The sequence below is a fragment of the Colletotrichum gloeosporioides genome (genome assembly GCF_011800055.1).
Source record: "Colletotrichum gloeosporioides strain Lc1 chromosome Unknown consensus_10, whole genome shotgun sequence".
Classification (NCBI taxonomy): Eukaryota; Fungi; Ascomycota; class Sordariomycetes; order Glomerellales; family Glomerellaceae; genus Colletotrichum; species Colletotrichum gloeosporioides.
In genome coordinates this window covers 152,762-175,537 of record NW_025544655.1, presented here as the reverse complement: position 1 = coordinate 175,537, position 22,776 = coordinate 152,762, and the positions used below count along the sequence as shown (strand labels likewise).

Genomic DNA, 22,776 nt, shown 5'->3' with positions numbered 1-22,776 from the left:
CCCCCCCCCCCCCCAGCCTGACCATGGCCGTGGTCCTCATCTCCTGCACCCGCCCGTCCTTTGCCTCCCCAATCCTGCCCGCCATGGCTCATCTGCATCCTGGCTAGCCGGATGCTCGTTGTCAGAAGGCCGCACCGAGCATGCAACCCAGCTCTGAGCTCCGTCCGACCTCGCTGCTCCTCCTCCTCACCTTGCCGTCTGTTGCCTGCATCTGCATGGCTGGGGATTTCGGATGCAGCAACTCTGATCCCCTCGCCTGCGTCTGCTCGTCTGGTAGTCCAGATGCGCTCTCGACTCATGAACAGGGTCACGCCCTACACACGTCCACACACGTACGATTCGGACGACTCCTCTGCAATCCAGAGACTTGCGCCCTGCCTCATTATTACGCATCTATGATGGACTAAGCACTGCGTGAGCTCCGCTGGTTCCCCGTTCGGTGCGACCCACGAAATCCACTTCCATCCACATGGATCTTCCCCTCCGGCATGACGCCCTCCTCCTTGTCCTATATAGTTTGATCACCTCCGGGTTGCTACTCCACCCCACGACAGCTGGGCTATTCCCTGTCCTTGTCTTCGCCCTTTTTGCTTCTCCTCTTCTCCCCTCCCCTTTTGTCAGCCTCAGCTCTCCGAGAGCTTCCTTGTCTCATTCACAACCCCACTGGTCTCTGGGGTCAGGATACCCAGCCGGCGTGACGTCCTGTTCGACTAATAATACGGTCTTCCCAGCCTTCTCTTCTCCTGGAGCTTGCTGTCTGCTTGCTCCCTCCTCGCCGGCGTCCCTCCCTCTGTCGAGCTCACTAATGCCCGAAGCGTATCTCACAGTCACTCATTAATATTATTCGTGATTTACGCCACTGGTACAGCGGACCTCGACGAGACCGGATCCCTAATATTCAACCATGGCGAGGTGGAACCGATTGGTCGTTTGTTTCTTTCTCTTTCTTTGCCTTCAACTTGCTGTTGGGCATGTCGTGCCTGTTAGAAGACAGGACAGCTCAGCAACGGCCGTCACCTCTGCTTCACGGACCGGAACTCGAGATGCCGCGGCCACAGCCTCACCAACGTCGCCCGCCAGGTCAACCGCAGTCCCCGTCACAGGATCTGTCCTCGCGTCGAGCACTTCATCCATCTCTTCTGCACTGCCAACCGCCACCGATGGAGTCACCTTCGACAACTCGACACTCTTGAACTGTAAGTGGATGACCAACAACATATCTCTATCGCCCGAGACGTATCGCTGACGCTTCACCAGCTACCATCCCGGAGGGCCAGCTTCCCCTTGAGCCAAAGGTGACCCCCGGATGGGCCGTTGCTGGCGTGATCCTGTTGTGTGTCGGCGTTGGCTACACCCTCGTCGGCCTTAGGCAACCCATGATGCACAACACCCTTTCTGTCGCATATGCTGTTGGACTGGGTATCACAGTCCTGGTTGTGTATCTCGTCCCCCTGCCTGTCAGCAATGGCGCCCAAGGAGGCTTTGTCGTCGCTGCGGTGCTCCCAGGCGTCTTGGTTGGTGTGTTCGCTTCCTTGTGGTTCAACGAAATTACGGAGTGTTTTGCCTGCGGGCTCGGCGGCTTCTGCTTCAGCATGTGGCTGTTGTGTCTGCAAGAAGGCGGTTTGCTTTCTGGTGTGGCCAAGGTTGTCTTCATCGTCGTGTTCACATTCGCAGTCTTCGCAGCATACTTCACCCGATGGACCCGCGACTGGGCATTGATCGTCAGCATCTCCTTCACCGGCGCCACATCGACTGTCATAGGTATCGACTGTTTCAGCAGAGCCGGGCTGAAGGAGTTCTGGGCCTATATCTGGCACTTAAACGACAACCTCTTCCCGGTCGGCGCAACTACCTATCCTCTGACCAAGGGCATTCGCGTCGAGCTTGCCGCCATCATTGTTATTTTCTGTGTCGGTATCATCTCCCAAAAGAGGTTGTGGAACGTCATCAAGGACCGCCGCACCAAGAGGCAAGAGGAATTGGCCGAGGAACAACGAGCTCGCGACGAAGAGGAACTGAACATCGGAAAGCAAATCGAGGCTGAGAATGCCCGTGAACGACGCGCATGGGAGAGAGTGCATGGTGACCACGATTCCGGCTTCGCTCGCGATAGCGAAAGTGAGAAGGAGCCTCGCTACAGCCAGAGCGCTTCGGTTCCTGGACCTGAGCCTCTGATGGTGGCCGAAATGCAGGGCTGTGACGCTGCCCCTCCTGTTCCTCCGAAGCCAACACCCCAGGGTCTTATGTCCTTGGACAAAGAAGACAGCATGGTGACAGTACGAGTCGCTCCTGACGAGGCCTACAATGCCCCGGCTACCCCGAAACGGCTGATCGACGAGAAGGAAGCCATGGTGCACACCACGGAGATCAAGGACGAAAGCATCCGCGAAGTCGACGTTCCTCCTGTTCCGGAGGTCGTGCCTCTGCCATTCAGATTCCCTGTTCCTGACGAGAACACTCGTGGCAGAAGGGCGTCAACCGTAGCAACGTTTGCCGATGACGATGAAGACCAGGCGGGTGTTATCAGCAAGCGAAGCTCACTCACGAAGCGTCTTTCCAAAGGATCGGTCAGCCTGATGCGAAAGGTTTCCCAACATACGACGGGGTCACGCCCTGAGACTGGCCCTAACGAGGATGAAGTCGCAGTTCTCAAGCACCATCGCAAGGAGACCGAAAGCTCCATCGCAGCTACGATCGACTCAGAGAACGATAGCGGCGCCAGCACTCTCCAAGAATCGCGTCCTCGGACCGCTGATGTCAAACAGCAGCCTAGCGAGGACCTAACCGAGAAGGCCTCAGTTGCCCTCGCGGAGTCGACCGATGATGACAAGGACAAGGGTGACACGAAGTCTGCTGACACTACCGAGAACACGGTCGACAACATCGAGGAGAAGCCTACAGTTGAGGCCTCTACCGCAAACAGCACGGTCGAGAAGTCCGAGGCTGAGCCGACCAAGCAAGCTGACAGCGGCGACTTGATCACGGAAGACAACGCGACGAAGCAGCCCGTTGAACCTGCTACTCCCTCGCAAAAGGCCAAATCGACTGCCTCCGTACACTCGACTCCGGTAGGCTTGACCCCGGAGCGCCTGCCACCTGCACTTTCCAACGTGGCTCTGCACTACCGGACGAATGAATGGGCGAAGCACCTGAGCCATGCCGAAGCACCTGTCCCCGAGACGTTGCCGGTGGTTGAGTACCCTCAGGATGCGCCGCAACGTGAGGAGACACCGGCGCCTCTGAACGTGGAGGAATTGAAGCAAACAGCTTTGACCGCCACGCCTGCTCCAGTTCCCACCCCTTCACCGGCACCTCTTCCTGGCCAGGCACACCCGCGGCCAACGTCTACCTTCACTGCACCTCGTACTCACTCGAGAAACAACTCCTGGGGGTCGGGAATTGACAACCCAAAGACGCCTCCTCCGCCCATGATTCGCAAACACCACCGCAGGGTTTCGAGCAAGAACCAGGTGCCAACAGTGCAGACTATCGCGGAGGAAAGCCACCTTCCATCCAGGTCTCCCAGTGTCAGCGGCTCCGAGCGCATGCCAATGGCAGCCTCTCCAATCTCATCCAGCGGCTTCGTGCCGCCCCCGCCCCCGCCAGGCATCGTGTCCTATTCGAGCCCGCAGAGCCTTCTCGCCCAGCGAAGCATGGCCATCCGAAACAAGACTTACGGGATCTTGACCGGTGCCAACTCAACGCCGGACTTTTCGGCTGCGGCGCAACGTCCGCCTAGTGAGGTCTACTCTGCTTACGACTACCCCGGGTATCCGCAGCAGATGGCAGAGTCGTCCCTTGACGATCTGCCTTTGAGCCAGCGCAAGGAGATGATCCGCCGCCAGAGCAGCATGGGAACCATTCGAACGTCCATGTCAGACAACAGGAGATCATTGAGCAACCCGTACCTGCCAACAACGTCCACTGAAAAGCTTCAATTCGACTCGCACCAGCCCAGCAGGGTTTCCAACGCGCCGTCCAGGGAGGCTCGCGAGGCCAGGCTGGCGTCTTTCCGCGACTCGGTGCAGGCCGACCTACGCAACGCATCGGCGGTTGCAAAGGCAGGCGCACACGGGCGTGATACGTCCATGATGTTCCGCGCCTCAAGCTCTGCGAATCTGGCCGCTCAAGCTGCTGCTCGGGAGGCAGACATGCAGAGAAACATTGACCTGCAGCGCAGCTTCCTGATGAGCCAAAAGGAGGCAGAGGCCAAGCGTCGCGAGAAGGAGAGGATCGAGAAAGAGCGGTCTGAGCAGGCCTTCACGAGAAGCATGCAAACCGGCGAGATGTTTGACTTGCACAGGGAGGCGATGAAGAGAATGCAGCAAGGTTCCAGGAACGCTTGAGACGGCTTGGTCAACGCAACAACTGAGTCGTGATTTACTTTTTCTTCCTTTCTTTTTTTCTCTTCAGCATTGGTAGATACCCAGGATTAAAGGCAAAGCTGGGGCGCGTTGGAAACAGGACGTCGAAACTCTGATGCAGCGACGGGCTATATGATACAGTGAGCGGTTGGGACGGAAGACGAGACAATGACGAGCGAAACGGGTTGGGTGTTTATGGAAAATGATTGTGGTAATAATGCCTTGAGAGGATGAGACCCTGAAAAGGGCGTCAACATGCCCGCATTAAGTCATAAAGATAATGACAAAATTTAGCTGAAATATTAGATATTAGAATCTCATATGAAGAGAATAGTGTTGCTTTACCACGAAATCCAAGAGTTGCTTTCCATATTCGGTCTTCTTTGGTGATATTGGTCCGGTCAACTCTGTTGGACTTACAGTTCTGGCCCTAATTATACGACCGTTTCAGTTCGGCAGAGCGGACAAACGATTCAGAAGTCATGAGGGTTGCCGTAGAACCGTTACGTCGAGGCAGTTCGGTCCCCACGTGCCACGCCGACCGCGGGGCCCCATACTCGGCCAAGCCGGCACGGCACCGAGGCGGACGATCCCGAAAGCATGTGGAATCCAACACACATTTTGACACGATGGCATGAGCAAATCATTCGGATGAGGCTCCATCCCATGCTGGCTGACGCTCTTCTCAAACATCCAACCACCTTCTTTTCGCTGAAAAAAGTTCCCCCACCACACCGCCCGTCGACCTTCCATCTTCGCTTCGGACGACCCCGATGTCGGGATTCTGACCGGCCGGCAATAACCCGGGCCGCGGAGCCTGGGCGTTGGCGTCATCCATTCTCACAGCGGACGAAGACATGTCCGGCGGGTCACGGGGGTGGTAGGTTTTGTCGTTTGCGGTGAATGTGCCAACTGCACGTTGTGTTTTCAATGATTGTCTTTGTTCTTGCTGCTGCATTGAAACGTTGTTGAAAAAGTGCAACCCTCCCGCCGACCGCGATCGTTTTCAATTCGGGGGGCTGTCTCGCGTCGACTCCACATCGCCGTCTTTTTCAGCGCCCCGTCCCCGACGTATCATGTCTTTTTCGGCCGCTCCTAATTATCTCCGGATAGTATTCTAGTACCACCATGGCCGGCTCCGCCCAGGACAAGAAGGCGTCTGAGCCCCCGTCGACCGTGGGGGGTCGTGTCTGGGCCAGGGCCGTCAAGATCTTCAAACTCATCCTCGCGCAGTGGCTGGTGATTGGGTTCGGGCTCAGCTGCGTGTTTGCATACTTCTTCCCCAGTAAGTTGGCTGGCCCCGTTGCTTTCAGAGTAAGAGTAAAGCTGACGGAAACTCCAAAAAGACGTCGCGGCTCGCGGTGGACCCATCAGATCGGAGTATTCCATCATCTACGGCGGCATCGCCGTCATCTTCCTCGTCAGCGGCCTCCAGCTCTCCCACGCGAAGCTCAGACAGAATGTTACCAACTGGCGGTTGCACATCATCGTTCAAGGCATCAGTTTCATCATCATCCCCGTAATCCTGCTAAGTAAGGCACCCGCTTTTCACTCATTGTTCCCCTTCCGCTTACACTGTGACAAAAGTCATAATCCACATCATAATCGCCGCAGGCGGCCTCCGCAATGGCGTCCTCTCCACGCCCATCATCGTCGGCATGGTTGTCGCCTCCTGTCTCCCGACGACGATCGCGTCCAACGTGGTCATGACGCGCGCCTCGGGCGGCGACGACGCGGCGGCCATCATCGAGGTCGTCATCGGCAACGTCCTGGGCTCCTTCATCTCCCCGGGCCTCATCTACGGCTTCATTCCCAAGACGGACGAGTTCAGGGACTGGCAGCCGGCGAACCCGAGCACCCTGGGCGCCATGTACGCCAACGTCCTCCAGCAGCTGGGGCTGAGCGTGCTGCTCCCCCTCGCCGTCGGCCAGGCGCTGCGCTGGTTCTTCGAGAAGCAGGTCGACTGGGCGCTGCGGACCTTCTACCTCGCCAAGGTGTCGACCTTCTGCCTGATCCTGCTCGTCTGGACCACCTTCTCCGCCGCCTTCAAGACGGGCGCCCTCTACCAGACCCCGCACGCATCCATCATCTTCAACGTCTTCATGAACGTCGCGCTCTACATGCTCTTCACCCTCATCTGCTTCTACGCCGCACGCCCGCCGCTGCCCCTGTGCGACGCCGTCAACCCCCGCGTCGCCGACTCCGCGGTCATGCTGCGCCGCTCGCCCTCGCTCCTTCGACGCGCCGTGACCGTCCGCCGGCTGCCCCGCGAGCAGACCATCGCCGTGTGCTTCTGCGGCGCCGCCAAGACGACGTCGCTCGGCATCCCGCTCGCCACCGCCATGTGGACCCAGTCCGACGATCTCACCCGCGCCCTGATCCAGATCCCCGTGCTGCTGTACACCATCGAGCAGGTCTTCATGGCGCAGATCCTCGTGTACGTGTTCAAGTGGTACCTCAGGAGGGGCGCCAAGGCGGACTCGGAGACGTTGACTACGGAGGACGAAGAGGCGGGTAGTAGTTCTGGGGCGGGGGAGGTAAGGGGGAATGGAACCGGCGACGCGGAAGGGTCTCATGGGACTTTGGATCAGGACTATGAAAAGAAGGCCAGCGGAACAGAGAGCGGGAGTAATGTAGTGCCTGTCAAGACGATGTCTTAGAACATTTTCGACTATACAGACGCGCAGGTTTGGGGATAAAGCTGCAACCGAGACACTCGGTTGGATAATTGCATCACAGTCAGACCGAGGACGCAAGCAACTCCATATCTTAGACTAGGGCATTATACAGTTCCGGCAACTCTACAAGCACATGACACGGTACGTGCTGCTGTTCCCTTACGCTTCTCATGTCGCCCACCGGTCGAACGAACAGTGATTTTCATGCATAACGAAGATCAGGAGCGAAGCATTCGTCGCGACAGTTTAAACCAGCAGAAAACAGCCTATGGGCCGGCAATTCTCTGATGCGACGCATCGGAACCTTTGTAGCGCAGCATCATCCCACAGCCGCATGTGCTCCATTATTCCAGACAAGTTGTACAGAGATGACATATCAGGTAGCACAGGAATGAATTGACTGGCCAAGGTCACCTTTAACCGGCGTCCGCCTACCAACCGGACCAGCAAGACGCTTGAAGAGCCTGATATTGCGAGAAAAGTCGGCGGATAATTTATATCCCTAGAATCACGCAAAGCAAGCTTTGTTCACATGACTTATGTTCCATTTGAGTATCTCCAATACAGATGCTACATCACGAGGCAGAACAGGCTCCTTCATACATCAATCGTGAGCGGCACGAAGGCCCTCTCTACATTTCAAACAGACTGCTATGCAACTCCAATCTACGTGATTGCCTTCGTCTCGCTCTGTTGCTCTCGTCTACGGGCTCATGCATGTCTTAGGCCTTCTTGATGAGGCTCTCAAAGAGAGGCTGGAGGCTCTTGGCGCTCTTCTTGGGGTATCTCTTCTGGTCGTTCTCGTAGTCGACGTAGGTGACACCGAAACGGGTCTCGTAGCCCTCGGCCCACTCAAAGTTGTCCATGAGGGACCAGGCCATGTAGCCCTTGACGTTGACGCCGTCCTTCTCGTAGGCGTCGGCCATGGCCCTGACATAGTCGTCAAAGTACTTGACGCGGAAGTCATCCTCGAGAATCTGCTCGAGAGGCATGTCGTTCTCGCCCTTTAGCGAGGTGCCGTTCTCGGTGACGTAGATGGGAGGGTATCCGTAGCGCTTGGAGAGCCAGGTGAGGAGGTTGCGGAAACCCTGTGGGTTTGGGCGCAGCCAGAAGGACTGGGTTTCGGGGCCAATGTTCTCGCCGCTCTTGGACTCGAAGAGGGTCTCGAGGTTGCCAAGGAAGTCGTCGGCGGGGGGCTCGCCGGTCTTGTGCTTGATGAAGTTGGCCGTGTAGTGGTTCATGCCGTAGAAGTCGTTGGAGCCCTTGACCAGCTCGACCTCCTCAGGGGTAAACTCGGGTAGGCGGTCGCCAAGCTGCTTGCGCATGGAGTCGGGGTACTTGCCGAAGTAAATGGGGTCGGCGAACCAGGAGATGGCGAACTCGATCTTGCGGTCGGAAGCCTCAACGTCAGCCGGGTCCTCGGGGTCCCACGGGTAGGTGGCATCGCCGTTTAGGGTAATGCCGATCTGTCCGCCTTGGGTAGGCTTGATTTCCTCGCGGTACACCTTGACAGCACGGGCATGGGCGAGAATGCAGTTGTGACCAACGATCCAGGGCTCGCGCGAGGAGTCTCCGACGGGGGACTTGTTGCGGTCCGAGGTGTGGCCGGGGGCGAAGAAGCCGCTGCTGTAGCCGAGGATGGAGGAGCACCAGGGCTCGTTGAAGGTGATCCAGTTCTTGCACTTGGGGATGGCCTTGAACATGACACGAGCGTAGTGCTCGTAGTCAAGAGGGAACTCTTCCTTGTTCAGAAGACCGCCATAGCGCTTGTCGAGTCCATCGGGAAGATCCCAGTGGAACAGGGTGATGAAGGGCGTGATGCCAGCATCCAGAAGGTCGTCGACAAACTTGACGTAGTGGTCGATGCCGGCCTGGTTGATGGGGTCGTTGCGGCCACCAAGGGGAATGATTCTGGACCAGCCGATGGAGAAGCGGTAGGTGTTGGCACCAACGGACTTGAGCAGAGCAATGTCTTCGGCGGTACGGTTGTAGGAATCGCAGGCAGTGACTCCGGAGCTACCGTCGGCAATCTTGCCGGGGATTTTGCAGAAGGTGTCCCAGATGGAGGGACCACGGCCGTCCTTCTCGACGGCACCTTCAACCTGGTATCTGTGATGGTGGGCAAAACGCGTTAGTAGGGATTCGGCATGGCATGTTGTTGGACTCGCTTATTAGACGACAAGGAGGGACGGAGGAAGAAGGTGTGAGTGTGGGGTGAGGAGAGAAATCAGTGTGCGGAATTGCAGGCGGGTAAGACGGAGGGAGGAGGGCGGAGGGTGGTGGTGCGTGGTTGGTGGGAGGATGCTTGCTAGCTGTCCGAATCGGGCCACGGGCCGGAGGCAGACGCAAAACTGCATTGTGACAGCAACTGAGGCACGATGATGGACCGACAAGGAAAGCGAAATGCAGCATGTTGAGGTGAAATACGTACGAAGCGGTGGCAAAACCCCAAAGGAAGTCGCTCGGCAAAGACATGTTGGGCTATGAGTCTGAGGCCAAAGTTGTTGGTAAAAGTCTCGAAAGCGTGTTGCAACCAGCGGAGACTCTCACGAGAGCCCGAGTACGCAACGTCTGTGATTTGTCCGGACAGCAGCTATCAGCCACTCTGCAAAGCTGGGCGAATTGGAACGACTAGACAGGGGGTCGAAGAGGATATGTTGACAGGGAGAGAAGAGAGAGCGAGGAGGGTGGACAAATGCAGACAGAGGACCAGCAGCTGCCACGATACTTATACGCATCAGAAGGACGGAAGGAGAGGTTGCGGTGGAATGAATTGGGAATCATTATTCGTCTGATGGGGATACCTGGCAGGTTAAGGTAAGGCGAGGTCATGTCGACACGGAGCTACAAGGATGGCAAAGATGGGACAAACACCGGCAGGAAAGGGTAGCAGAAACAGCAGACATGGGACAAGCCTACAAGGGCGTCTCGTGGAGCGCCCTCCATGCAGTCAATAGTCAATCTGGGACCCGGGAAGCTCCAGAAATTCTACCGCGTCGGACCGTCGTCACCGAGAAACGAAGACTGGTCCATGTCCGGAAGTGGTGCTGCTGGTGGTGGTGGGATGAGAGAGAGACGTACACAACCATGTACATGCTGAAGAAGACCTACTTCTAGTCTTCTGCTATTCTCCAGCGCTAATGCAAACAAGGCAGACAATTGGCGCCAGAGGCCTTGGTGTTGCTGGCACCTGCTTCTATTTGCCAACAGGCGACTAACATTGTAAAGGGTACCTTAGTCCTCCGCAGCGAGAAGAACCTTAACGTGCCCGCCTCATGTTCCGTTGTTGCCAGGTTGCGTCGGATGACCATGTGCGACCGGGTTGGCGGTGTCTTTCTGTGCAAACTCCAGGTACTTACCCGTACCCGTGCCTACCTATCTCACCACGACACAGCGGAGTTTGCTGGTGGTAGCAACAGTCGACAGGGGCTCCTGCAGAAATACCAGGTGCCCTGCGGTACGAATATCCAGGCCAGGGGCAGTTCACCAGGGTAGGTAGGTAATTACCCCGCCGTGGGGTCCCTTTTCCCTCAGTTGAGGGGAAGTCCCTTCTCCCCCGCTGAGAGAGCCTGCTGAGAATATCGACAATCCGGCCCGTCGAGCCGACAACCACCTCTCTCCTCGCCCAGCTTCGACTCGTAGCCGATTCGAAACACGACAAGCCTCGATCCCTCACCTGATTATCCCGCTTGCCGCCTCATTGGCGACATGCGCCTGGCGGGAACCTCGCCAAATCCTCGGGGCCACGAAGCCATCAGCGGCCGCTTATTACTGTGTGCTGTTTGATTGCCTCTTGATTGCCTCGCCCAAGCCCCGGCCCAAGGCATATCTCGTTCAACCACCTTCCCACACCAAAGCGCATGCCGAGCCCCCTTGGCTGGCCGATGTTGGTCGCCCTCGGTGAGCGGGAAAGGGCGCAAAGACGGGTGAGCCTCCCTTCCATCCACTGCAGGCTCGTTCGTCCAATGTCGCCTGTGCTTCTCCAACAACGGCTTTCGTCCCATCATCTCCGTCTTGTCCATGGCGGGGGTTAGTCGACCACATCCCCAGCTTCATAATAGACCTAGAATATAGATACGACCCGGAGGACACCTGGCATCAACATCTGCGCATTTCTTCCTACCCAAAACCCAATCGTCTTTTCGATCAACACGTACTCCATGCGGACTGCAACACGAAACTCACGGCAGACGTCCCCTGCATGTTCAATTCCGCCCCTCCAAAACTACAATCTCCAGTTTAAATCGTCTTGGTCCACGCAGCTATCAATACGCGAAAATCACATGGCCGTACAACCAATTCCTGTTCTTCGGTCGAGTAGCCCGCTCCGGCCGACTGGCGGGTTCCACTCGTCGATCCAGCGAGCCTTCGGCCCTACACTCAGGTACATGTGTGTTGCTGACTTACACCTTGTCTTGTCGGGCGGGGGAAACCTCGGGGCCATTAAACATCTTGCTCTTGTGCCTTAAATGTGCTAAATCCATGATACGCCGTCGCCTCCACGGCTGCTTTTCCCTCAGGACTCCATAATCAAAGATTCCGAACCTCGTGCTTCCCTTCGATTCTGCTTTTCTCCCTTCTCATCGTACTTTTAGTCATTCGTTTTGTTTAGTTCGTCCCCGACAGATCCGAACCTATCGCCGCTACACCACTAAGCCCATTATCGGCATCTAGGTGAGCAGAAACTCCCACAATAACCAACCTCAGTTCTCACCGAGGTGTACGGAACGCGGGACGAAGGTGAGCCGGCCCAGTCCACGACACCCCTGGTGCTGATACCACCGACCCTGCCGCTGCGATGCGATGCACGACATGGCATGGACTTAATGCAGGCTCTCCAAAGCCGCATCCACATCATCTCGCTCGCCTAGTTTGCGCTTGCCGTTGCCAGTATTGCTCGTCATCTCAACGTCCTCCGTCTTCCCGTCGTCCGCATCGGTCCATTCCACAATCTCCCACTCGACCCTGACCTTCCCGTCCCTACTCTGATCCACCATCTGGCTGTGACGCAGATTGCCCAAACGGGTGCCGTCGATCATGCTCTCAAACCAGGGGACGCCGCGGGTTTCCCTTCCAATTACCGTGGTCGTTGTCGGAACGACGGGCTGTCTCTCCGTCTCCTCGAGTTCGGGGATCAAACCCAGGTCTTCCAAATCTCGCAAGTCTTCGCTGCACAAGCTGGCCAATGTAAGATGGATGTAGTCAGCTTCAGTATGCGGGAGCTCGGTCCAGTAGGACAGTGGCGTTCCGCAGAAGCCGCAGAAGTATCGCTTCGAGGGGTTGCTAGACGGCGTCTCGAATACACGGCGAATCGCGGAGTGCGCCTCGTCGGGGAACAAGGCATGCGTTGAGCTGTGATACCAGGAAATCGGCACTTTGATCATTGCGGCCAGTGGGGTGGCCAAAGGAACTCCTGCGCAAGCTGTGGTTAGCTTCGAAGCTTGAGATTGGTGGGCATCACATCTCAAGCGAGAAAAGCAAGCCCAGGAAAAGAATACAGAAAGACGGCAGAAAAAAAGGAGAAGATAGACTCACTGTGTATGGCATCTGTGTGGAAGAGGACCTGCACCCTCTCACTCGTCTGTTGAGCAACAGGCTCGATGACGTACCGGTTGCGCCCGCACTGGCAACCGCCGCGCAAGGGTCGTTGCAAGCTCATTGCTGTCACTGTTGTCATTACAGCTCAGTCGAGAGTAGAATTGATAGCGTGTAAGCTGAAATTGGTCGGTGTATGGGTTTTGAGGTTGCCAGAGAGCCGGGAGGCGGCTCAATTTCACTACTGCGCAGTAGGCGGATGGCTTGTTGGTGTGTTTGTTGATCTTTCCCACATGAGAAGGGGGAGGTCAGATCAGGAGAAGCTTCCAGGTGAACCCAGCAATCGCCTTCCGTCCCACCTCGCAGGCACCCCCGGCCCCTCCAGGCGTGAAGGTGAAGCTGCGGATCTCCCGCCGTCCATTCAGGCGTCTGAGTGGCCCGTGTTCCTCGCTCAACGCCTCTCACCGCGCTGGAAGCCCCGCCTGATGGCCGCTGCGTGGGGCACTTTCGTCATGCTTTCCTACCTACGCCCCAAGCGACTGAGCTTGGGTTGTTGTTTGTTTGTCATGCACCGTGAAAGCTTCATGCCTTTCTGTGTACATAGTAAAATGGCATCAGGTTCTTGAAGCAGGAACAGGGGTTCCGATTCGCTTCCAATCGCTAGCTAACGTTGGCAGGAAAAAGAGCGCCCTGCGCACCCATGTCTAAGTCGTCGAGGAGTTGCATTTCCTCCTCGTCAAGCTCAAAGGAAAAGACATTGGCGTTCTCCTCGATCCTTGCCCGGTCGCTGCTCTTCACCAGCGGCACAAAACCCTTTTGGACAGACCACCGTATAAGCACCTGCGCCTTAGTCACAGCTCTCCCTCCTGTACCATCACCGTCAGTAGCGGCAGCTCCGGCCCTTGCCCTTTCGGTCTCGGAGTCGGACGTGACTCCGGCCAAGACCCGCCGCCGCACCCGGGCAACGACCTGTGCCAGAACCGGATCCGACATTCTCTGCCCTCTGGCCAACGGGCTGTACGCCTGAACAAGGATCCCGTTCTTCTGGCAATACGTGACCAGTTCCCTTTGTTGGCACCAAGGATGGATCTATGCGATGCCTCATCAGCGACTCTGCATTTCGATCGTGAGTCAAGCACTCACCTCAATCTGGTTCACAACAGGCGGCCAGACCTTGACGTAGCCCTTCATCTCCTCCAGATGCTCAGCTCGAAAGTTGCTGACCCCGATTGCCCTCGTCTTTCCTTCCTCCAGAAGCCTCTCCAGCGCAACCCAGACCTCCTCCCGTCTCTGAATGGGCCGATGCACGAGGAACAGATCGACGTACCCGTCTTCGCCCGCGATGCGTCTGACACTGCGTGATGCGCTGCGGTACGTCTTCTCGACAGAGCCTTCGTGACGACCGATCTTGGTCGTTATGAACAGGTCTTCGCGTTGTGCTTTTGCTTGTTTGAGGTATTGCTGCAACGAACTCCCAACGTCTGCCTCGTTGCCATAGAGTTGCGCAGAGTCGATTTGTCTATATCCACAATTCAACGCTGCCAGGCAAGCATCTGCACAGTCGTGGCTCCTAAGCTGGTATACACCAAAGCCTAATTTAGGCAGGTGAATGTCGGTTCCCGGCAAGCGTACCGTTTGTTCCATAGTGACGATGGCTGCACTAGGTTGTTTTGATGATGTGAGTTGCGGTTTGCAGTTGCCTGAAAACGCCCGCCTGTTTCACTCAGTTACTTGGCCATTGATGCCTCCAGCACAGCACTCGGCTAAGTTAGGCATCTGCAACCCACTTGCACGACCTGGTTGAAGATTTTGCCACCACCAGAGTGAAGGTAGAATAAATCACAGTGGTATAGATTTTTCGTAGCACCTACCTCTCTCCGCATTATGCTATCAAGAGGTCTTTTCCAAATATTAAACCTCTTCAGGTCCCTTAAGGGCCGGTCAGCCTAATAGGTAATTGTAGTGTTACATTCCCTTTCATTCCCAAGAACGCCTAGCAACAGCCCCAAAGTCCCGAAAGCCTTCGACTTGCAGCAGACGCGCTCAACCAGTCTTCTTCTTCTTTTTGGGCCTCTCTTCTTGTTCCTCCTCCTCCTCCTCGGCGTCGTCAGCGTCATCGTCGTCAACGTCGCTCTCAGCGCTTCCAGAGCCCGAGCTCTCGTGTTCACTATCGAACTCCTCGGCAACGTCGCTCTCACTCTCAGCGCGGAAGTCCTCGTCGACGCTCTCTTCGTCTTCGTCAGCCGAGCCGCGGTCCGCTTTCGGTCCGACGACCTCCTCTTCAGAGTCGTCCATTGCCTGATCGCGGAGAGCAGTGGCCAGAAGCTTGGCGTCCTCGTCAATCTCGTTCTTGACACGCAGGCCCTTCAGTCTGAAAAATTCCTCGAGCCCCTTAAGATCCTCGCGGTTGATGTTGCTGAACTGGGATGAGCCGGCACCATTCTTCATCTGAACGGTGATATCGAACGTGGAGAGCGCCGAAACGGCGCCGCCGACTCGAGAGAATGTGACGGAAGCAGTCTGCTCGTACGCAATGTACGTCGCAGGCTTCGGCACGAACATAAACGCCTTCTCCAAGCAGTACAGGAAACCTTCGCTGGCCTTGATGGAGCACTTGATACCGAATTGTTGTCGGTGCCTGCATGTATGTCAGCTCTCGGCATTTCAAGCGAGTGGGGGCTGTCTGCGACGTACGTCTGGAAGTCCTTCGCAGGTGTGGTGACCTTCTTGTTGGCCAATCCTCTGAAGATGTAGGTGATGACTTGGTGAAGAGGCTGCTCGTAGTGAGGCTGCAAACGGTCCTTGTACCGTTCGTCTATTTGCTCCTCGGTGAGGTTGAGATCAATAGTGACCTCCTCATCCTTCTTGAATTGCATGACGATGAAGGGGTATCTCGTCTGACCCTGGCGAAGAGGCGGATCCAGTCCAATGACCAGAAGAACGTGTGTCTCGTCGGGCTTGGGAAGAACCATGAACTTCTTGATGGCATCGTATTGGATCTTGTAATCGTAGGTTTTACCACGTAGGCGGAAAGAAGCATCGTACATATCGATGTCGAAACGTCCTCTGCAGGTTCATGTCAGCGACGGATCGGCTTGGTAGATAACGGAGGTAAGCGTACCTGGGGGTAAGGTGCAGAATGTCCAAGAAGGTGGCGATAGTATCACCAGCAGTCTCGCCAATCTCGGCCTTCTCCATAAGGGTGTCATAGAATAGAGCGACAGCGTTCTTCTCTTCCTCGCCGGCATCGCTAGCGCCGTCTTCGCCGTCGGCCTCTTTCTTGACAGTTCCAGGGATATAGAATCTCATCTCCACGAGCTGGTCCTTGCCGGCACCAGCCTTCTTGCCCTTGCCGCGCGCACCGCCCAGGGCACCGTTAGTGCCGGTGTCATTCTTGTCCGTTGGGGCAGAGAATTCGACAGCGACTTCGTTGCGACCAGCCAAGTTGGTATTTGAGATCTCTGAATAAGGGATTTCGAAGGCAGGACGGTTCTGGACGTGGAATGCAAGCTCGGCCTTTCCGAAATCGGCCTTGCCCCAGTTCCATCCTCTGAGGGAGTGCTCCTTATTCTCGAGATTGGTACTGTACCAGCTCTTGAAGATCTTGCTCAAGCGCTCGTAGTCCTGGGCAACAGGAGTCAATATGGTGCCGCTCGTGGGGTCTGCCTGACGGGTGTTTTACCTCTTGTTGGAAGCCATCCAGTTGAATGATGCGCGAATCGCGGTTGAGGATCTTGATCTCGTAGCCCTTGGCAGCTCGGCTCCAATGCGCTGAGGCGATGTTGCTGTGGTCGAGGGTGAAGGTGTCGCCGCCACCAGCAGGCTTCCATCCGAGACCGCTCTCGGCGAATCTGCACTTGCCGCTCTCCTTGGAGAGGTCCAGGTAGATGCTGTCGAAACTCTCGCTAGAGGGAGCCATGCTGTTAGCTACTGCGACTGAAGAAAGCAGATTGAAGCAAGATGGGATGCGCGCGGTGGAATTGGAATTATGTTTGCGCAAATTTGCGCGGAAAGAATGCGCTCGCTTGGGAGTACCCGGGTAGCCGCAGCATTGATGGTTGAGACGGGGCGAGTAGCTGGCCTTGAACACTCACATGGCTGCCATGGTTGGGAAACCTCTCGAGCTAGAGGTCGCTGATTGTCGTCAAAGTGAGATGGCTGAAATCTAGGCTGGAGCTTAAAGCCACGATTCTGAGTAGATAGACGACGTCCGGCGCGATCTGCAGAGTGCCTGGGATGGACGATGGAAGGAGTGGTGGTGATGACGGGGTTTTAATCCGTAGGAGGGTTGTCTTGTCGGTGATAAAATTTCGGGGCGATTGGGCCTTCGCGTGGTGCACTTCTCCTGTCGCGCGAGGCTCTGGTGGCACGGCGACGCGACCTCTCTAAAGTGAGTGGGCCCCGACCGCTCCTGCCACCCCCTGGTTGCCGACTTACTTAATACAGTGCAAGCACCTACCCAAGGGTATTCGTTAGGTACCTCAGGTACGAATACTTAAGGCAGCCCGGCGTTAGTCAGCCGCTGGAGTGGTCCTCAGTCGGGAATAGCGCGGTGACGCAGTTACCCCAACTTTGTCCAACCTAAGCTGGTTGGCTAGCAAAGCTGGAGACGCTGGCGGGACGGCAGCACGCACCGAGCATTTGCCAAGTGTGGGGTAATGGGAAGCGAGGGATAGCACTAACCGGCCCTGAGCTTTCAGAACCTCGGGTTTGTCGTCTCAGACAGCCAGGAGCTTGGGGGTAATGCTCTAAAGTAGGATGGACGCGAGACAGACTAATGTAGGCCAGCTGGTCCTCTCGCCCTCGTCGGGGAACTGGAGCTGCTTGAGCTCCTCCTCCTCTTCTCCTTTCCAACTTCTCCTCACTTGCTTAATTAGACCTTAGAGCCGACGCCTTCCAGACGAACACTTGGGACTCCAAATTTTGGATCAGCGTGTGCTTCTGTTTTGTATCGCCATTGAATCCCGCTCATAACTCTACATTTGAGAACATTTCCACAGTCGATTGCACTCATCTCGTCGACGTCATGATGTCTAGCCCGCCGTCCCGTCTCAAGAACATTTTGGGTCACCTTGGTCTCTCCTCACCTGCTTCAAAGCCCGAAGAGCCTAGGGCAGCCTTTCACATCCATCAACTTTCCCCAACCTATTTTCTGGAGCGTGCTGCCGCCATTGAACCCGACGCGGAGGCGATTGTCCATATCACTGCCAACAATCAGCTTTTGCGCCGCACCTACCGCGACTTTGCTGAGCGAGCAACCGGGCTTGCATATTATCTGAAGAAGCATGGCTTTCAGCGCGTTGGTATCCTGGCGCCGAACACACCGGCTTTTCTTGAGAGCATCTTCGGCATTGCCCTGGCTGGTGGTTAGTTCGTTCCGTGAACCGAAATGCAGCAGAGTATACGAGACTTACTTGCGAGAAATAGGGGTCAACGTCGCTGTGAACTACAGGTTGAAGTCAGACGACATCACTTACATCTTCGATTATGCCGAGGTTGACTCTATCATCGTGGATCAAGAATTCCTCCACCTTCTTGACGAGTTCAAACAAAGTCACCCATCCGTCCCATTCATTATCGACACCGACACCGATGCCATCGAGGGGGAGTTGAGTGGCCCCTTTGACGAGGCCATCTTGGAGGGCCTGAAATTTGACCAGAAACAGGGCAATAAGAGGTTCGACGGCCTTCAATCTCACTGCGGCAACGATGACGACATGCTCGCCATTCCATTCACTTCAGGAACAACTTCTCGTCCAAAGGTGGGATATCACGAATGTGCATGACTGATGCATCAGAACTAACAATTATCTTAAAACATAGGGTGTGGTCTACACTCATCGAGGGGTTTGTAAGTCACGAAACTTTCATCACACGTTCTGACCCAACTCCGAATGGCTGTTAACTGTACGCAGACCTCGCAGCCTTGGGAAATGTCATCGAATCGGGGTTGAACTCACCCGATGGGAGGCGTTGCAAGTATTTATGGACACTGCCACTCTTCCACGCCTGCGGATGGGTTCGTAAATTTACCTGTACCTTTTTGGTTTGGCATACTAACCGACCTCGAAAGACCTTTCCCTGGGCGGTGACAATGGTCCGAGGAACACACTATACCTTGAGAAAGATCGACTATCCTCTCATCTGGAAGCTCCTTAAAGAGGAAGAAATCAGTCACTTCAATGCTGCACCGTATGCGACCCCATGATCCCACAAGATTCTGTGCGTCCTAACGGCCTTCCAGTACGGTCAACACTCTTTTGTGCTCTGCTAGGGAGGCAGAGGAACTACCCAAACCTTGTCGTGTGACTGTTGCCGCGAGTCCGCCGAGCGGCTACTTGTTTGAGCAGATGGTTCGTCCCGTAAAGACAAAGCGTTGTGGACCATGTTGACGGAGACAGACCAACCTGAACCTCATACCAGTCCACGTCTACGGAATGACAGAGACGTACGGACCTATCACCAAAGGCTACCACATGCCATCGTGGGATAGCCTTCCCCCTAACGAAAAGTATGCCAAGATGGCCCGCCAAGGTCATGGCTTTTTGACGAGTCTGCCGATTCGTGTAATCAAGCAAGACCAACCGGAGGGTGTTCTGATCGACGTGGCGAAGGACGGAAAGGAAATCGGCGAGATCATCTTCAAAGGTAACATTTGTTGCAAGGAGTACTACAAGGACCCTGAGGCAACCAAGAAGCTCTTCGCCGGAGGTTTTCTGCACTCGGGAGATCTCGCAGTGATGCACGAGGATGGAGCCGCGCAGATCCTAGATCGTGCCAAGGACATCATCATCTCAGGTGAGCATGTTCCATTGAGAACTGTCTCCAAGTTATCATCATACTGAGTCGTATCTAGGCGGTGAAAACATCTCATCTGTAGCCCTCGAGGGCATGCTCGTTCAGCATCCCGATCTTCTGGAGGCTGCCGTCGTCGCGATTCCTGACAGTCATTGGTGAGTGGTGTAATTGACACTGGCATCGCTGAATGGCACTGACAAACCCAGGGGTGAACGTCCAAAGGCCTACGTGACCGTCAAGGAAGGCAAGAGCCTCCAGCCGGAAGACCTCATATCGTGGGCAAAGCACCAAAGCAATATTAGCAAGTTCATGGTCCCACGCGAGGTCGAGGTCGTGGCCGAGTTGCCGAAAACCAGTACAGGAAAGCTGAAGAAGAACGTTCTCAGGGAATGGGCAAAACATGGGCGTAAGGAATGAATGTAGCAGAGGGGAACAGTGGTATGCCATGGAAAATTGCTGGAGCTGTTGCTCGTCGACTGTTCAAGTGACGCGTTTGTGTGCCAGTGCAATCCGTCAAAGTATTGGAGACTATGACTATATGGATAGAGAAGATTCATAAAAGCTTTCTTTGATTTAATTAATCGGGACTCGGTCAAACAAGACTTGTCAGCTAATGGAGTCAGTTCTGAACCTGCCTACAATGAAGCCGGACTGTCCCGATTGGTGCTGGGGCAACCGTTTCCCTTCCTCCGTTCTTTGATGCCCTGTAGCGCAGATACTCTTAGATGGCACGAAGCCCCCTGAGAGAAAACTGTACAAGAAAGGCAAAGTGTATAAGGGCAGGGTCGTCATGTACAGCTTGACCAACCACACTGCGGCAGGTACTGGGGCACCAGAGCCCAAGCACAGTCCCTAAGTACCTAGTCAAGGGATACGCGGTGAGGCAAGCAAGTGAGAGCCACGGCGAAGGCATACAGGCCTTTCCCCAATAAACGACAGGGAATGGCATGCACTGAGGTGGTCTGAACCGCAAGTACGTAAAGTAAAGCCCCAAACCGATGAGATGGGCGGCCCTCCGGGACGCTCCTCCTCTACAATCTTGGGTAGCCCTAAGGGGGGAAGGCACTGCCTTACACGCAAAAGTGGGCAGACAAAGTGACGCATACCTTGATGAGGCCACGAGCTGCGTGCTCTGCCCACGTAGAGCCAGAGCTTCGAAGCGAAGCCATGCCAAACTCAAGTCGCGAGACCATCAGAGTACAACAACCGACGCACTATGGTACACTTCTAGCGACGGCCAATATCGTGTCACCTCGTGCATGGGGACGTGACCCGACTTCGCAAGCCAGCATCCAGGCGAGAATGTCCACCAATACCCGTGCCTGGATAGGTGAGACAGCCGAAGCTCCGGGAAGCCAACGGATGGCGCCACGCCATAAGGAGCACCCCTGAGGAGAAGACGAAGAAGAGACGAAGAACCTGATGGAACCGGGCCACTCAGCTGAAGAGGTCGCCCCGTACGGACAAGAGCTAATCCTCAAGACGGATACCCGACCGTTGCCAAGCTTGTCAGCTCTCTCGTAGCTGGACGCACGTACAACAACCTGTTCTAGGGCAAGGTCTTCCGAATGTCACGGGAAAGACCCTGAAGACCCTTGGGCAGTGTTTGGCCGACAGGAGACAACTTGATGAGACAACGATTCACTCGAACGCTGCCACGGCCAAGATGGCCGTGGGGTCACCACTTCTAGAACATGGACTCGACTTCCGCCGGGTATCAACTCAGATACGATGCAGTCCATGAAGGCACAACAGAGGCTTCTTTCTCATCGGGATCGAGATATCATACTCTTGGCTGCATTCTCACCGACAAATGTAGATCAAGGTTTCCCCCTATCGCCGCTGAAAATACCCTCCATCTTCCACGTGCCCCTCTGGTCCCATGGAGTGCGAGGACACGACAACCAACACGAAAGTCCGATGGTCGCTTGCAAAAGCCCCATCACCAGCATAGCGCCAAACCCAACTTTGGGGTCCTTCATATCTCGAGGACGCACAAAGGCGTCATCTTGTGGATTGATCGACGTGAGCGCCGGGGAAAAGGCTGTAGACGGTTTGTTGTCAGTCCACTCCAGCCTACCTTGGCACAAGCTGTCTGCCTAAGCGCCCCTGATCAGAGCATCCGAGATCCAGGGCCACTCGAGTCAGACATATGCCGGTCCTTTGTCGACAAGACGGTCGATACCACCACTCAGAGAGGGCCACTGTTAAAATTTCTGTCCTTGATGAGGAGCGGCAGCTTCCCGGACGTGGTGAAACCGGAGTCAAGGTGAATGAGGGTGCTTTTGGCCGGTCAAGACGCGGACCACGCAGACACGACAGAAGACAGCTGCATTATGCAGGCCACAGTGGATAAAGGCTGCTTCTCCAACCGGGCAAGACTGGGCGTGCGCGCGGGTTACAGCTCAGGATTGGGCGAGAGAATCCATGTAAACGCACCGTGGTCCTTGGGGGGCCTTTCCGCGCCCCATATGCGTATTTTCGTCCAGCAACCGCGGATCCTTTCGAGCGGTCTGCGTCTGCGTCTGCGTCTTCCGAAGCCGAGCTCACATAGAAATTACCCCATCGATGGCTAGGTTATTTCGCGCGTCTGACCCTCATAAAGCCCACCTCGACCCCTCCTTGGGGGCAGAAGACGACTCTGCTGAGCTATGTCAACGTCAATGATGCCTTGAATGTGAAAGCTGACAGAGTTAGGCGAGGAAGAGAGTGAGACAGACAGAACAGGACAGGACAGCGAGTTGCTAGACTTGCCCCACAGGTGAGTTGAATTGAAAGAAAGCAGTCGACTATGAGATAAGACAAGGAAAGACAACAGAGGGGGGAAAGACGAGCGGGATGGTCGAGGGAAACTGGCCACTCGACTGATGGGAACGAGCTCGGTACGGGTAGTGGCTCGATGAAGAGGGACGGGCAGGGTGGAAGAGAATACTCATCACCCCGGGCAAGCCACAGCCGGCTTGCCGTACAAATAGGAGACGAGGAAGAGACTGACCAGGCGTGTAGATCGAGATCTTACAGGAACGACAACGACGACGACAGGTCATTTATAAATTAGTCAATAACCCAACGGCAACCCTAGCCAGACGAGGCAACGATAGAGAGGGAGAGAGAGATACAGAGAGAGAGACCGAGAGGCAACAACGTCCGGACCTCGTTCGGTGTGTCTTGCGTCCCCTGCGCCGCAGCAAAAGATTTTTTTGGCGACAAGCCCTGGAGTGGAGTGACTCTGGCATAAAGGCAGGCCACCCCGATCCCCCCCCCGATTGCCGGCCTCCTTGGGCGCCGGGAATCATTCGCATCCCGCCGCCGCACGACGCCGAAGGTCTGTCTTGAGCGCACTACGACGAAGTCGGTTCACTTGAGCAGGTGTCGTAGTCGGCTGACTCTGTATTTCCTCT

General features: G+C 55.7%; 6 protein-coding genes across 6 annotated transcripts; 3 read left to right on the top strand and 3 right to left on the bottom strand.

The window, feature by feature from the left end:
- Positions 1 to 904: 904 nt before the first annotated feature.
- On the top strand, positions 905 to 4,346 carry GCG54_00006594 (uncharacterized protein; the record flags this gene model as incomplete). Its single annotated transcript, XM_045406593.1, has 2 exons — positions 905 to 1,196; positions 1,258 to 4,346. 2 exons carry the CDS (start codon positions 905 to 907, stop codon positions 4,344 to 4,346), a joined length of 3,381 nt encoding a protein of 1,126 aa, XP_045269845.1.
- A 948-nt stretch (positions 4,347 to 5,294) lies between these two features.
- On the top strand, positions 5,295 to 7,024 carry GCG54_00006593 (uncharacterized protein; the record flags this gene model as incomplete). The annotated part of the gene is made up of 4 exons (XM_045406592.1): positions 5,295 to 5,300; positions 5,478 to 5,649; positions 5,711 to 5,896; positions 5,952 to 7,024. The coding sequence occupies 4 exons, from the start codon at positions 5,295 to 5,297 to the stop codon at positions 7,022 to 7,024; spliced, it is 1,437 nt and encodes a 478-aa protein (XP_045269844.1).
- Positions 7,025 to 7,764: 740 nt separating this feature from the next.
- GCG54_00006592 (Beta-glucosidase 1B) lies at positions 7,765 to 9,517 on the bottom strand (the record flags this gene model as incomplete). Its single annotated transcript, XM_045406591.1, has 2 exons — positions 7,765 to 9,151; positions 9,474 to 9,517. The coding sequence occupies 2 exons, from the start codon at positions 9,515 to 9,517 to the stop codon at positions 7,765 to 7,767; spliced, it is 1,431 nt and encodes a 476-aa protein (XP_045269843.1).
- A 2,348-nt stretch (positions 9,518 to 11,865) lies between these two features.
- On the bottom strand, positions 11,866 to 12,701 carry GCG54_00006591 (uncharacterized protein; the record flags this gene model as incomplete). The annotated part of the gene is made up of 2 exons (XM_045406590.1): positions 11,866 to 12,455; positions 12,578 to 12,701. The coding sequence occupies 2 exons, from the start codon at positions 12,699 to 12,701 to the stop codon at positions 11,866 to 11,868; spliced, it is 714 nt and encodes a 237-aa protein (XP_045269842.1).
- Positions 12,702 to 13,237: 536 nt separating this feature from the next.
- GCG54_00006590 (FACT complex subunit ctc-1) lies at positions 13,238 to 16,652 on the bottom strand (the record flags this gene model as incomplete). Its single annotated transcript, XM_045406589.1, has 6 exons — positions 13,238 to 13,666; positions 13,721 to 14,277; positions 14,626 to 15,215; positions 15,272 to 15,643; positions 15,699 to 16,201; positions 16,260 to 16,652. Coding segments are annotated over 6 exons (2,844 nt in total), but the record flags the coding sequence as incomplete, so codon positions are not given.
- A 951-nt stretch (positions 16,653 to 17,603) lies between these two features.
- Positions 17,604 to 19,792, top strand: GCG54_00006589 (putative acyl-activating enzyme 1 peroxisomal; the record flags this gene model as incomplete). Its single annotated transcript, XM_045406588.1, has 9 exons — positions 17,604 to 17,943; positions 18,005 to 18,339; positions 18,401 to 18,428; positions 18,493 to 18,596; positions 18,651 to 18,769; positions 18,822 to 18,930; positions 18,979 to 19,375; positions 19,434 to 19,530; positions 19,582 to 19,792. 9 exons carry the CDS (start codon positions 17,604 to 17,606, stop codon positions 19,790 to 19,792), a joined length of 1,740 nt encoding a protein of 579 aa, XP_045269840.1.
- Positions 19,793 to 22,776: the final 2,984 nt, after the last annotated feature.